The sequence below is a fragment of the Dromiciops gliroides genome, chromosome 1 (genome assembly GCF_019393635.1).
Source record: "Dromiciops gliroides isolate mDroGli1 chromosome 1, mDroGli1.pri, whole genome shotgun sequence".
NCBI classification, from domain to species: Eukaryota; Metazoa; Chordata; class Mammalia; order Microbiotheria; family Microbiotheriidae; genus Dromiciops; species Dromiciops gliroides.
The window spans coordinates 672,934,799-672,950,614 of NC_057861.1; the positions used below are offsets into that span (position 1 = coordinate 672,934,799).

Genomic DNA, 15,816 nt, shown 5'->3' on the forward strand with positions numbered 1-15,816 from the left:
CCTTGATTTTATTGGAAAGGACTACAGTTGGTTCCCATTACATGTAATTCTAAGACTTAGTTTTAGATATATAGACTATCATGTTAAAGAACGGTCCATCTATTTCTGTTTTTGAGTGTTTTTAAACAGAAATGAGTGTTGTATTTTATCAAAAGCTTTTTTGGGGGCAGCTAGGTGGCACAATGGATAAAGCACTGGCCCTGGATTCAGGAGGACCCGAGTTCAAATTCAGTCTCAGACACTTGACACGTACTAGCTGTGTGACCCTGGGCAAGTCACTTAACCCTCATTGTCCAGCCCCCCCCCAAAAAAAAGAAAGAAAAAAGGTTTTTTGCATTTATTGATGAAATATTATTTTTCTTGTCTTTATTATCAATATGGTCAATTATATTTGTTTTTACAATCTTAAACCAACCCTGTATCATTGGTATAAATCCATCCTGATCATAGTGTATAATCTTTGTGATATATTGCTATAGCCTCTTTGCTAATATTTCATTTAAATTTTTTGCATCAGTATTCATTAGGGATATTGTTATATAGTTTTCTTTCTCATTTTTTACTCTCCCTAGTTTAGGTATCAAGACCATAGTTGTATCATAGAAAGAATATAGTAGTATTCCCTCTTTTGCTATTTTTATAAGTAGATTCTATAGTATTAGAATTAATAGTTCTTTGGATATTTGATAGAATTTACTTGTCAGTCCTTCAGGTTCTGGGTTTTTTCCCCCTCTGAGACTTGATTTATGGCTTCCAATATTGGGTTGTTTACATTTGTCTATTTCTTGTTCTTTTAATCCAAGTATTTCTTTTTTTTTGGTAAATATCCATGAAAAATTAATTTGATTTGTCAGTTTTGTTGGCATGTAGTTAGGCAAAATAACTTCTGATAATATCCTTGTTTATTCATTTGTTCTTTTAAAAAAATTATACTAGAAATTTGCTTTTCCTCTTTCTTTTTAATCAAAGTAGCTGTCTGATAGTTTGTCATTATTGTGGTTTTTTAACCAGCTCCTCACTTTATTTATTTATTTATTTATTTTTTGGTTTGTTTGTTTTTTTTAGTGAGGCAATTGGGATTAAGTGACTTGCCCAGGGTCACACAGCTAGTAAGTGTTAAGTGTCTGAGGCCGGATTTGAACTCAGGTACTCCTGAATCCAGGGCCGGTGCTCTATCCACTGCGCCATCTAGCTGCCCCCACTTTATTTATTAATTCCATTTTTGGTTTTGGTTTTGGTTTCGGTTTGTTTTTTGTTTGTGGGACAATGAGGGTTAAGTGACCTACCCAGAGCCACACAGCTAGTAAGTGTCAAGTGTCTGAGGTCGGATTTGAACTCAGGTCCTCCTGAATCCAAGGCTGGTGCTCTATCTACTTCGCTACCTAGCTGCCCTATTAATTCCATTTTTTTTGCTTTTAATTCTATTAATCTATTTAATCCTCATGAATTATATTTTGGTATTTAATTGAGGATTTTAATTTGTTTACTTTTTTTTAGTTGCATATCCAATTCATTCATATGTTCTTTTACTCTTTTATTGATGAAGGTGTTTAGACATGTAATTTTTTTTTTTTTTGCAGGCAGCGGGGGTAAAGTGACTTGCCCAGGGTCACACAGCTAGTAAGTGTCAAGTGTCTGAGGCCGGATTTGAACTCAGGTACTCCTGAATCCAGGGCCGATGCTTAACCACTGTGCCATCTAGCTTCCCCCTAAATTTTCCCTTAAGGACTGCTCTGACTGCATCTTCAAAATTTTGAAATGTCGTCTCATTGTTGTCATTATTATAATTTCTGTGCGTTTGTTCTTTAACCCCCTGGAGAAAAAAGTTGCTCAGTTTCCAGTTGATTTTTAATCCTTTCTTCAATATTTCTTTATTTAATATAGTTTTTATTTAATTGTAGTCAGTAAAGGACATATTTAGTATAACTCTTTGCTTGTATTTGTGAGGTTTTTATGCCCTAATTCATGGTCAATTTTTGTAAAGATACCATGCACAACTGAGGATATGTGGACTCCTTTACATTCCTATTAAATTATTATCAGATATCTATCATACCTAATTTTTCTACAATTCTATTCAGGGCCTCAGTTTGTTTTCTTTGTTTGTTTTGTTGTTATTGTTAGATTTGTCTAGCTCTGAAAGGAGTACATTCAGGTTCCCTGCTATTATAGTTTTACTGTCTATTTCTTCTTGTTACTCATTTAGCTCTTTCTTTCTTCCTTTCTTCCTGTCTTTCTTTCTTTAGGCAACTGGGATTAAGTGACTTGCCGAGGGTCACACAGCTAGTAAGTGTCTGAGGTCAAATTTGAACTCAGATCCTCCTGGCTCCAGGAGCAGTGCTCTATCCACTACACCATCTAGCTGCCCCAATTTTTTCTTTAAGTTTTTAAATGTTATGCCATTTGGTGCATATATGTTAAGTATTTAGATGAACTAATATTTTCCATCAAAATATAGTTTCCCTGTTTATTTTAAGTGTATTTTTGCTATTGCCTTGTCTGAAATCATGGCAGCTAACTCTGCTTTTTTGAGTTCAGCTTAGGCAAAATAGTTTTTCCTTCAATTCTTTAACTCTGTGAGTTTTTGTGTTTAGACTGCATTTTTCATAAATAAATATTTAAATTTTGCTTTTTAATCCATTCTGCTTTCCTCTTTCTTTTTATAGACAAATCCACCCCATTCACATTTAGTTATTGTCAAATGTGTATTTTCCTTCTAACCTACTCCCTTATACTTTACCCTCTCCTTGTCATAGGTTCTCAGCTTTTCTTTATTTCCTTTTAGATTTCTCCTCACAACCTCCCCCCCCAATCCCCCTCCAAGCTTAGGCTTGGTTTAGTTTATGACTCATCCATCCCTGAATTTACCCCCCCTTTTATTCTTCCCTTTTCCCTCTCCCTATTCTTTCCTATTTTCCTGTTAAATTGGATGTATTTCTGTGTATGGATGCATGTATGTATGTATGTATATATATATATATATGTATGTATGTATGTATATATGTATATTCTACATTCCTTTTGACCAATTCAGATGAAAATGGAATTCAAGTGACATCCTTGCTCTTCCCAAAGCTTCCACTATTTTTTTTTTGCTTAAGTGACTTGCCCAGGGTCACACAGCTAGTAAATATCAAGTGTCTAAGGCCAGATTTAAACTCAGGTTCTCCTGAATCCAGGTCCGGTGCTTTATCTATTGCACCACCTAGCTGCCCCCAAAGCTTTCACTTTAAATAGGCTTCTGCTTGTCCACCCAAATTATGTGACGTTCCCTTTCCCTTCTCTCCCCCAATATATCCTTTTCCCCCTCCCTTTCCTTTCTTCATTCAGAATAAAAAAAAAAACTACTAGGTCCTCTATCTTATTTAACTCCCTCTATGATTCTTGATAAGATTAGAAACTTCATTTAAAAAAAAAAAAAGATTAGGAACTCCAGTATTATCCTTCCCCTCCCATTAAAATGTAAACAGTTCTTCCTTATAAAATCTCTTTTCATTGTTCATTTGTGTTTATCTTTTAATTTTTCCCTTTCCTTGAGTTTATATTTTTAAATATCTATTCAGCTCTGGTTTTTTCATCAAGAATGCATGGAGGGGCAGCTAGATGGTGCAGTGGATAGAGCACTGACCCTGGAGTCAGGAGTACCTGAGTTCAAATCTGGCCTCAGACACTTAACACTTGCTAGCTGTGTGACCCTGGGCAAGTCACTTAACCCCAATTGCCTCACTAAAAAAAAAAAGAATGCATGGAAATCATCTATTTTATTGCAGACACAATAACCAACTTTTATAGAGGATGGAGAAACCAATGGGGTGATCATCTGACTGTGGAAAGTTGCCTTTGGTGGTGGGGAAAGCTTGAGTGAAGGTTTGAATGAGAGGACTTCTGGAGTTATCTCTATCTCCTTGGTGCTACTCAGGCAGCAGCTACACCTAATGGGATTATCTTCCCAAGGGGTGGGGGAGACTGGCTTCTTTAGGTGTGTCTATGTCTGTCCTTTGGTTTAGCTTCTCAAGGTGAAGTTTCCCTGAGTTCCTGAAGAAAACTTCTGAGGTACCCCAGGCCCATAACAGAGTGAATAAATGCAGGAGGCAAGGATAGCAACAACAGAAAGAATAGTAAGAGACTTCTGAAAGTACACATGGAGACTGGGGTGAAGGTAGAAATCTGGAAACAAGTGAAGTGATAATGTCATACAAATGACAGTGAAAGGGCATACAGGGTAAGGGAGATGAGGGTCTTAAACTAGATGAGGGATTTGGTGGTCAAAAAATCAATCTGTTCTCAGAGGGGGAAGCTGGAACCCTGGGGGAGCTCAAAGAACAGTGGAGGGGCAGCTAGATGGTGCAGTAGATAGAGTACTGGCCCTGGAGTCAGGAGGTCCTGAGTTCAAATCCGGCCTTAGACACTTAACACTTACTAGCTGTGTGACCCTAGGCAAGTCACTTAACCCCAATTGCCTCATAAACCCCCCCCCCAAAAAAAAAACAAAAAACAAAGAACAGTAGAAAACCATGGACACAGGGAAGAGATTGCAAAGGTAGAAAAAAATAGTTCAACAAGAGAAGTTATAGATCCGCGATGGGGAAGGAGTCAGCATGAGGTGGTGTCCTCTCTGAAACCTGTAATAACTGGCACTGTTCTGAGAGTGAGGCACAATGGAAGAGGAGAGTCCATCGGAAAGTTCCATAAAGCAGTGGCAGAAAGGACCTAGAGTGAAGAGTCTAGAAGCTTTGGTTGCAGATAAATACATACAAAATGTATCTAAATTAAACATACAATAATGAGGTATAGGGGGACAGAAATAACTAAGGGAACTGGGAAAGTTCTATTTAAACTGTTTCCTTTGCTCTCAGAAAAACCTGGAGACTTACATGAATTGATGCAAAGTGAAATGAGCAGAACCAGGAGAACATTGTACACAGTAACAGCAATATTGTATGATGATCAACTGTGACAGACTTAGTTCTTCTCAGCAATACAATGATCCAAGACAATTCCAAAGGACAGGGCAGCTAGTTGGTACAGTGGATAAAGCACCAGCCCTGGATTCAAGAGGACCTGAGTTCAAATCCGGCCTCAGATACTTGACACTAGCTGTGTGACCCTGGGCAAGACACTTAACCTTCATTGCCCACAAAAAAACCCAAAGAACAAACAAACAGACAATTCCAAAGGACTCATGATGGAAAATGCTCTCCACATCCAGAAAAAAAGAACTGTGGAATCTGAATGCAGATTGAACCATATTGTTACTATTTTTTGTTTGTTTTTTGAGGTTTTTTCCCCTTTTGTTCTGATTCTTTTTTCACAACATGACTAATGCAGAAATATGTTTAATGTGATTGTACATATATAACCTATATCAGATTGCTTTCTGTCTTGGGGAGGGGGGAGAGAAGGGAGGGAGGGAGAAAAATTTGGAACTCAAAATCTTATAAAAACAAATGTTGAAAACTATCTTAACATGTAACTGGAAAATAATAAAATACTTTTATGATTTAGAAAAACAAAATGACTAATATGGTAATATTTTGTATAACTGCACACGTATAACCTTTATCTGCTTGCTTACTGCCCTCAGAGAGGGGAAAAAGAAGGGAAGGAAGTAGGGATAGAATTCAGAGCTCAAATAGGGATAGTCAGGGATAGAATTCAGAGCTCAAAACTTTAAATAAAAATGTTTCTTAACATTTAAAAATACATACTTATTCAGACCCTTGACACTTACTAGCTGTGTGACCCTGGGCAAGTCACTCAACCTCAATTGCCTCACCAAAAAAACAAAACAAAACAAAACATACTTATTCTTAATTTTTCTTGGGGATTTTTGGTCTTGTTTTCTTTCACAGCATAACTTCTTTGGAAATGTGTTTTGTATGACTACACATGTATATAACCTATGTCAAATTGCTTACTTTTCAATAAAGGGGGTGGAGAGGGAGAGAGAGAATTTAGAACTCAAAATTTGAAAAAAGAATATTAAAATCTGTTTTACATGTAATTGCCAAAATGTAAATATTAAATTAAAAAACCTGTTTCTTTAAAATATCTGTTCACTTGAATAAAAATCAACAAATACTTATTGGGAATGGAGGGGAGATACATGCTAACAACCTCCAGATGAAAAGGAAATGGATTCAGGGTATAGAATTAGGCATATTCATTTGTTCCTTTTTCTCTCCTGTTTTTATTTGGTCATATATTTCTTTCCCCTTTCCTCTCCTCACCTTCAGCTACCTCTTCATCAGCTTAAAAAAATAACTAGAAAGGCAGGTAGGTGGTGCAGTAGATAAAGTACCGGCCCTGGATTCAGGAGGACCTGAGTTCAAATTTGACCTCAGACACTTAACACTTACTAGCTACATGACCCTGGGCAAGTCACTTAATCCTCATTGCCCTGCCCCTTCCCCCCTCCCCCGGCCAAATTAGTGGGAGGACAACTTTCCAAAAATAATTTCTTTTACTATCTTCATTATTCAACTAATCTTTCTGTTTATTTAGGCCCTCATTTTTTCTGATTCATGACCCCTATCTCTCTTTTCTGCAAAGACTTCAAGGTGTCATAAACCAAGCTCAAAGTCAGAGAGGCACAAGTCAGGAAGCCAGAATTGTTGAAAAATAGACTTGGTACCCTAAATTTTCTGTTTAGCCAAATTTGAAGCCGAATAGGGAAAAGCACTCAACTTTGAAAAAATCTTCTGAGGAAAGGACAAAAATTTAAATGAAGGTAGTACAAGATAGACGAGACTAACAAAGGTATATAAAGTAGAGTCACTGAGGCTAAACAGCTGGGTGGGGTCTGAGAAAAGATAACTCAAAATTTGAAAAAAGAATATTAAAATCTGTTTTACATGTAATTGCCAAAATTTAAATATTAAATTAAAAAACATGTTTCTTTAAAATATCTGTTCCATATTAACTGATAATTGATTATATTACTCTTTGGGGAGGGCAATGAGGGTTAAGTGACTTGATCAGGGTCACACAGCTAGTAAGTGTCAAGTGTCTGAGGCTGGATTTGAACTCTGGTCCTCCTGAATCCAGGGGAAGGAAAGCCTCTTTATAGTCCCTAAGGATATTAATAATACCTAGCCCATCCATAGCCCTTTGCTGTAATGCCAAGCTCTCTAGAAGCACAATAAAGTAACACGGGACTAGAATCCTGATCTCATACTTAGAACTTCCACTTATTGATTTGGGTTCTGCCCTTTGGGACCAACCAGAACAAGTTATCCATTGCTTATTCCACGTACCTCCCCCTCCCCGACCAAATACTTGAAGATAACTGTCATACACTCCATAGATCTTGCCTTCTCTGGGCTCAATCGTCCTGTTTTATTCAACCAATCCATACAGGGCATGAACTCAAGGCCCTTCATGATCCTTCGTGCCCTCCTCTGGAATCTTACCCCCAAAATGTGAGAAGACAATGAAGAATGATGGTGTCTCCTACTTAGGGTCTGTAACCCTAAAGGGAGAGAAAAATTAGTTGGGAGTAGCATGGTGATGACCACCACCAGAATATTAAATAATGCCTGAATCCAAGAACTATGAAAACACAGGAGTGGGGGAGTGGCCAATTCCACTGGGAACAATTTAAAAGTAGTGACAGCAGCTATAAGTACCAAAGATTCCAACCCTCCAGGTTCTGGAGCCACAAATCTCAATGGAATTTGGTTCCCAAAGTCCTTGGAGAATAGAAGAGGTTATGACTATGTGTGAGGGGCAGCTAGGTGGTGCAGTGGATAGAGCACCAGCCCTGGAGTCAGGAGTACCTGAGTTCAAATCCAGCCTCAGACATTTGACACTTACTAGCTGTGTGACCCTGAACAAGTCACTTAACCCCAATTGCCTCACCAAAATAAATAAATAAATAATGACTATGTGTGAGATTTCTCTACTATAATGCATTTCAATCCCAATGAAATGCTTAATTGATTCAATGCTGCCTTTTGCCAGTGTCTTATTAGTATGGTGGGCAACTAACTAGAGTGACTTCTGTGGCTCTCTGCCAAGTCCTCTTTCCAGCAGTAATCCCTCCTCCAATAATGAGCCTATCTTGAACCCAACCTCAGGGCTCCTTTGTTTTCCTTATTGCCTCCCCCACCTGTTCCACCGTGTCCCGTCTGTCATAAAGGCCAATGCCAGCCCCAGCAGGCCCAGGCATTATTCCCTGTTCCAGACACCTAAAGACATACTAGCAGATATCCTAGGGACTGGTAGCCATTTCTAGCTTGGACAAATGCACAGACAGATGCCCCAGATGTAGACAGATGGACAGACTGTTAAATGTACCAGGGATAGACAGACACAAAGCAAATTGTCCTGAGGAAGGACAAATACAGACTGGTATTTGTCCCAGAAATAGAATGGGAATTGTTTCAGTGATCTAGTGTCTAGACTAACTCATGTCAGGAGGGGTTGTGTAACTGAGAGAAAGGGAGTGCCTAGGATTCAGTATGGTATAGAGGAAAGATCTGGGTTCAAGACTGGGTTCTGGTCCTTAATGTCTGTGTGACCTTGAATAATAACCCTTACTTCTATAACAATACACCTTTTTTTTTCCTATAAAACTATAAAGTTTACAAGGAGCTTTTTTTACAATAATCCCATGAAATAGGTTTGGTATTATAGGTATAGTTATTATTTCCTTGTAGATTAGGAAACTAAGGTTCTGAAAGATTGACTTGTCCAGGGTCACATAGCTACTAAGTGTTAGAGCAGGAATTCAAAACTGAATCTCCCAACTCAATACTACATTGCCTCTCTGGTCTGATAGATGGCTTTCCTATCTGTAAAATGAGGGAATTTTACTGGATCAGTCGTCTCCAAAATGGGGTGTGTATCACAAGATGATCAATTGGGGCATGGGAAGAAACTATTAAAAACTATAGCTAAGAAATAAGAAATTAGTCTTTACTAATATATTATAGCTTAGTCTTGATACCCTTACTCAGTCCATGTTGGTACCATGATACATGTGGTATGTGAGGTATGCTGAAGAGAGTTGAAGTTCCAGCAGAGTGCATTATAGTTTATATTTGACCTGTTTGTTAAGTGGGCGTGTTAACAAATTTTATATATATATATATATATATATATATACACACACACACATATATGTAGTTTTGATTAAATGAACCTTCGCTAAACAGATAAATGTCTTGAGTTTCCTAAGAAATTGCAGATTGAAGATAATAATACAAATAAAAGTAGGGACAGAGCTGACATTTCTAGTATAAATTCTCTGCCATATTATGAGATTAACACTATTCTGGGCTTTAGTTTCTTTGTAAGATGAAACTAGTAATATTGGCACTATCTACTTCACAGGGTTGGGAAGAAAATGTTTATTAGTCTGCTAGAGGGTACCAGAGATACGTTTATTTTTATCATGAGGTGGAACAAGTGACCCAGAGGAATAGTAATACTGAAAGAAGTTACATACCACTCCTAGCTTAACACTCTGCACACCCCATAGGTCCCTTGGTATTCCTACCCTAATGGTACATGATCTGTTTCTTCAAGGGGTAAACTGGGGATGCCCCAAAAAGGCAAATTACACAAGAGTTAAAACATTCTCTCAGGTTACAACCACCACTATCTGAGACTAGGGATGTCAAACTCAATATAGAAACCAGGACCACTAAACTACATGAGAAATCTTGTGGGCCACAGAGTGAGTTTTAAAATATTTCCCAATTACATTTCTTTTTTTGTTTGTTTGTTTATGTTTTATTTTTATTTTTTACTTTTTTTACATATAAGGTATTTTATTTTTTCTGTTACATGTAAAGATAGTTCTCAACTTTTGTTTATACAAGCTTTACAATTTCAGATTTTTCTCCCTCCCTCCCCTTCCTCCCCCCTCCCCTAGACAGCAGGTAATCTGATATAGGTTATATCTATATATCTATATACATATACATATATATATCTATACACACACATATATATATATCCATAATAACATTAATCCTATTTCTGCATTAATCCTGTTATAAGAGAAAAAATCAGGGTAGTAATGCAAAACCTCAAAATAGAAAAAAAAAAACAACAGCACCCAAAACAAAAGAAATAGTATGGTTCAATCAGCATCTATACTCCACAGTTCTTTTTTTTTTTCTTGGATTTGGAGATCCTCTTCTATCATGAGTTCCCTGGAACTCTTCTGTACCATTGCATTGGTGAGAAGAATATAGTCCATCACAGTAGGTCAACACTCAATGTTGATGATACTGTGTACAATGTTCTTCTGGTTCTGCTCATCTCACTCATCATTAGCTCCCATAAGACCCTCCAGGTTTCTCTGAACTCCTCCTGCTCATCATTTCTTACAGCACAATAGTATTACATTGTATTCATATACCACAACTTGTCCAGCCATTCCCCAATTGATGGGCACCCCCTCAACTTCCAATTCCTTGCTACCACGTAAAGAGCAGCTATAAATATTTTTGTACATGTGGGTCCCTTTCCCCTTTCCCCTTTCCATGATTTCTTTGGGAAAAAGACCTAAAAGTGGGATTGCTGGGTCAAAGGGTATGCACAGCTTTATCGCCCTTTGGTCATAATTCCAAATTGCTCTCCAGAATGGTTGGATCAGTTCACAGCTCCACCAACAATGAATTAGTGTTCCAATTTTCCCACAGCTTCTCCAACATTTATTATCTTCTTTTTTTGTCATTTTAGCCAATCTGATAGGTGTCAGGTGGTACCTCAGAGTTGTTTTAATTTGCATCTCTCTAATCATTAGAGATTTAGAGCATTTTTTCATATGGGAATAGATAGCTTTGGTTTCTTCATCAGAAAACTGCCTGTTCATATCCTTTGACCACTTCTCAATTGGGGAATGACTTGGATTCTTATAAATTTGATTTAGTTCCCTATATATTTTAGAGATGAGGCCTTTATCAGAAGCACTGGCCTCAAAAATTGTTTCCCAGCTTTCTGCCTCCCTTCTAATTTTGGATGCATTGCTTCTGTTTATACAGAAATTTTTTAATTTAATATAATCAAAATAATCCATTTTGCATTTTATAATATACTCTATCTCTTGTTTGGTCAAAAACTGTTTTCCTTTCCAAAGATCTGATAGGTAGACTATTCCTTTCTCTCCTAATTTACCTATGGTATCACCTCTTATGTCTAAATCATGTATCCATTTTGACCTTATTTTAGTATAAGGTGTAAGATGTTGGTCTATGCCTAATTTCTGCCATACTATCTTCCAGTTTTCCCAGCAGTTTTTGTCAAATACTGAGTTCCTATCCCAGAAGCTGGAATCTTTGGGTTTATCAAACACTACATTACTAGTGTCATTTACTACTGCATTTCCTGAGCCTAGCCTATTCCATTGATCTACCACTCTATTTTTTAGCCAGTACCAGATAGTTTTGATGACTGCTGCTTTATAGTAAAGCTCCAGGTTTGGTACCGCTAACCCACCTTCCTGTGAATTTTTTTTTCATTATTTCCCTGGATATTCTTGATTTTTTGTTTTTCCAGATGAATTTTGTTATTATTTTTTCTAGCTCTATAAAATAATTTTTAGGTAGTCTGATTGGTATGGCACTGAATAAGTAAATTAATTTAGGCAGTATTGTCATTTCTACTATATTAGCTCTGCCTATCCATGAGCAATTGATATCTTTCCAATTATTTAGATCTGATTTGATTTGTGTGAAGAATGTTTGGTAGTTGTGTTCATAGAGTTCCTGGGTTTGTCTTGGCAAGTAGACTCCCAAGTATTTTATATTATCTACCGTTACTTTAAATGGAATTTCTCTTTCTATTTCTTGCTGCTGGACTTTGTTGGTCATGTATAGAAATGCTGATGATTTGTGTGGATTTATTTTATATCCTGCTACTTTGCTAAAGTTGTTAATTGTTTCAAGTAATTTTTGAGTTGATTCTCTAGGATTCTTTAAGTATACCATCATATCATCTGCAAAGAGTGATAGTTTTGTTTCCTCCTTGCCTATTCTAATTCCTTTAATTCCTTTCTCTTCTCTGATTGCTAAAGCTAACATTTCTAGGACAATATTAAATAATAGGGGAGATAATGGACATCCCTGTTTCACCCCTGATCTTATTGGGAAGGCCTCTAATTTATCTCCATTGCATATAATACTTGCTGATGGCTTTAGGTAGATACTGTTTATTATTCTAAGGAAAGCTCCACCTATTCCTAAACTCTCTAGTGTTTTTATTAGGAATGGGTGCTGTACTTTGTCAAAAGCTTTCTCTGCATCTATTGAGATAATCATATGATTTTGGTTGGTTTTCTTATTGATGTGGTTGATTATGTTAATAGTTTTTCTAATGTTGAACCAGCCCTGCATTCCTGGTGTAAATCCCACCTGGTCATAGTGTATTATCCTGGTGATCACTTGCTGTAATCTCCTTGCTAATATCTTATTTAAGATTTTAGCATCAATATTCATTAGGGAAATTGGTCTATAATTTTCTTTCTGTTTTTGCTTTGCCTGGTTTTGGTATCACCACCATATTTGTGTCATAAAATGAATTTGGTAGAACTCCTTCTTCACCTATTTTTCCAAATAATTTGTATAATACTGGAATTAATTGTTCTTTAAATGTCTGGTAAAATTCACCCGTAAACCCATCTGGCCCTGGGGATTTTTTCTTAGGGAGTTCATTAATGGCTTGTTCAATTTCTTTTTCTAATATGGGTTTATTTAAGGATTTTATTTCTTCTTCAGTTAACCTGGGCAGTTTGTATTTTTGTAAATATTCATCCATTTCATTTAGATTGTCAAATTTATTGGCATACAGTTGGGCAAAATAATTCCTAATTATTGATTTAATTTCCACTTCATTGGTGGTAACATCACCCTTTTCATTTTTGATACTGGTAATTTGGTTTTCTTCTTTCTTTTTTTTAATCAAATTAACCAATATTTTATCTATTTTATTGTTGTTTTTTTTTTCATAAAACCAGCTCTTAGTTTTATTGATTACCAATTACATTTCAATAGTTGGTTTGGGCTGCACTTGGGAGTGTTTCAGACCACATGGGGCACCTGTTTTTGACATCTTTGATCTAAGAGCAGTGGGTTCTCAGGCCCACCCCACAGAACTTTGTGGGCTGGGACAGCCCAAGAGAACAACAAGTGGCAAAGAAAGGAAACCTGGGATAGTTGTTCAGGCACTAACTACAAGTCCCACTCTAGGTCTCTCAGGGCCCAAGCTAAGTTACCCTTGGTGGGCATAGGGGGATTTGGGAACTGCTGCTGCTGTCTTGTACTTTATGGGGCTCAGAGTTCCCAGTGTAATCTCTGTTGATGAGAGATGTCTACTCTTACCCTGATGTAGCTCAGAACCATAGTCCACAGTTTCTGGGGAGCTGATAATAACACAAACCCCACCAGGAATGACAGCCGCATATTTACAATGAACAAAAATGTTTTATTGGAACATATACACACAGGGAAGAAAAGAGGTATCTGCATCATCAAATATGGAATGTTTAAGAAATAGGTAAAATAAATAAAGACTCCAAGGTTTGTGAGCTCCAGTGGCCCCTCCCCTACACTCCCTGGGGCTCCTCCCCAACACAGAGCAGCCAATACTCTGGAATACAAAGAGTCGCAACAGTGCTCTCTGCAAATAGGTATGCGTTCAAATGGTTTATTCCCCACTCTCATCACTTATTTCTGTAATAATATCTATTAAGCTTTGAAGTCCAAAAATGTAGCCTGTGTCCTGGCCTTCATGCACGATGCTGTCCTCACCGTAGTGCCTACAGGTAGTGTGGGCAAAGTCTATCATGCGGATATCCACCGTGCTGACAGCCGGCTTATAGGCGTAGGCTCCTGCCGATTCATCTGATGATTCCTCAGACAGATCCTCCAGGTCCTCGGGGTCCGAGTCCACAGCCACCTCTGGCAGCTCCTTGCCATCGTAGATGATAAGCAGTGAGCTGGAGTAGAATCGGTAGGACTCCTGGGTTTCTAATACTGATTTCAGCTCCGTCAGTTTCTTTATGATAGGCTCAAAGAGTTCTCGGCGTAGGTACCTGCCATTATGAAAAAACTGGTAGAGGGCTTCCTTGAACCCCTGGACAGAGAGCTTTCTCCCGTGGTACTTGTTCATGAACATGAGCTGGCCACTCCCTGTCTGGTAGACCTGCAAAGGAGAAAAAACGTCACATACACCCCCAGATTAAAGAGAGGTCATATGCAAGGGAGGGCAGGTTGTCCTGAGATATATTACTCCTCCCTGACTTTGGAACCTTAGTTACTTAAAGCCCTTTTCTGTCCTTGGCCTTTTCCATTGGAAGAGAGAGCCAGAACTTAAATCAGACCAGTAGACTTGGGGCAAAGACAAAGTGGCCAGAGGACCACTCCTCTCAGAGGCAGACAGCAAGGAGGCAGTGGGAACGGTGACAGGGGATCTATCTATATGTGATCCAAAGGAAAGGCTCTACACAAAAGCAAAAAGGAATTACTGTAACCTGTTCTTTAAGAACTCTCTCTTCTTTTCCTTGGTGCAGTTCTGCATATTGGCAATCCAATATAACAAGCATTTGTGTAGCACTTTGTTAGGTACAAAAGGAAATGTTATACTGAGATAACACACTGAATCCTTTCCTCAGAGCTTACAGTTTACTAGGGGGATGGCACTAACAAAGATAAATGTAATACATATTACATGAGAAATACATTAGAGAGGTTCAAAGTTCTATGTTGAGTCCTGAGGAGGAAATGTCATTGCTGACTGAGGGGAATCAGGAAAAACTTCCTGGAGGTAATATGTAAATGAAATGGGTTTTCAAAGATGGGAAGGAAAAAGATGTAATAGTGGAAGAGTGAAGGGAGAATAGTCCAGGCACAAAGGCAGGAAGGTAGTACAAAAGTACTAGGGCCAGAGAGTAGTCTCGTTTGAGTGGAACCCAGAATATGAACATTGCAGGAAAATTAGGTAAGGCTGCAAATGTAAGAAAATTTCAGATTGTAGAAGGCCTTGAATGCCAAGCACAAAAGTCTAAATCCTCAGCTCAGGAAACATGCAGTCCTCTAATCCTCAACCTGAATGAACCTGCTCTTATCTAGCCTTTCAGCTGCCGTGAATCAAGGGTCCCACTCTGGCCATGTCCTTCACAGGCTGAACTGGGCTAAGTAAACACCGTATCTACTCACACAGGGAATAAACAGAACCAGAGATAGATTTCGACACTACTGATAGGGAACCAGACATATCAAGAAGTATTTCCCACTCCTGAGACCCCCACAGCTTTCTCTGTGTCTCTCTCTTACCATATTCCTGTCATTGGTCATAGTTACACATCCATGATTTTATCTCTATCTCCTCCTTCCTACTATGAATTCCACCAGAACAAGGGCTATATTTTATTTAAGGGTAAAGTTATGGTCTTTATGAGGCAACATGGTACAGAGATCTGCCATTAGAAAATCTTGATTTGAATTCTGGTTCTTTTTGCCACTTACTACCTATTTAATGCTGGTCAGATTACTTCATTCTCTCCGAGTCTCAGAGTTCTCTAATCTGAAACATGAGATGGCAGAAATAAATGGTCACTCAAGTCGTTCCCAGATCTAAAATCTTATGAGCCTGTGTACCTTGGGTTTTCATAGGGCCTATTAACCCTATCATATTTGGGATGTCCTCCCTCTGCTGTCCCTTCCTATTAATTCAAATGCTGCCTCCTCCAGGAGAGCTCACCCCTTAGGCCTCATGTTATACTATGTTCCTCTTGAATTAATTTATCATCTATTAATGTATCATAGCTATATGTTTTATTCTTCAACTAGATCGTGAGATAGTCTA

The 15,816-nt window shown here is 38.0% G+C and overlaps 1 protein-coding gene across 3 annotated transcripts in view; it reads right to left on the bottom strand.

Moving 5' to 3' along the window:
* Positions 1–12,888: 12,888 nt before the first annotated feature.
* Positions 12,889–15,816, bottom strand: part of IP6K2 (inositol hexakisphosphate kinase 2) — a 50,899-nt gene continuing 47,971 nt past the window's right edge. Inside the window, exon 5 of one of the 3 annotated variants that reach the window (XM_043964560.1) lies at positions 12,889–14,154. In XM_043964560.1, coding sequence (XP_043820495.1) covers positions 13,657–14,154 — 498 coding nt within the window. In that variant the 3' untranslated portion in view covers positions 12,889–13,656. The remainder of the gene's footprint in view (positions 14,155–15,816) is intronic. The other 2 variants (XM_043964567.1, XM_043964549.1) reach the window with 2 other exon arrangements.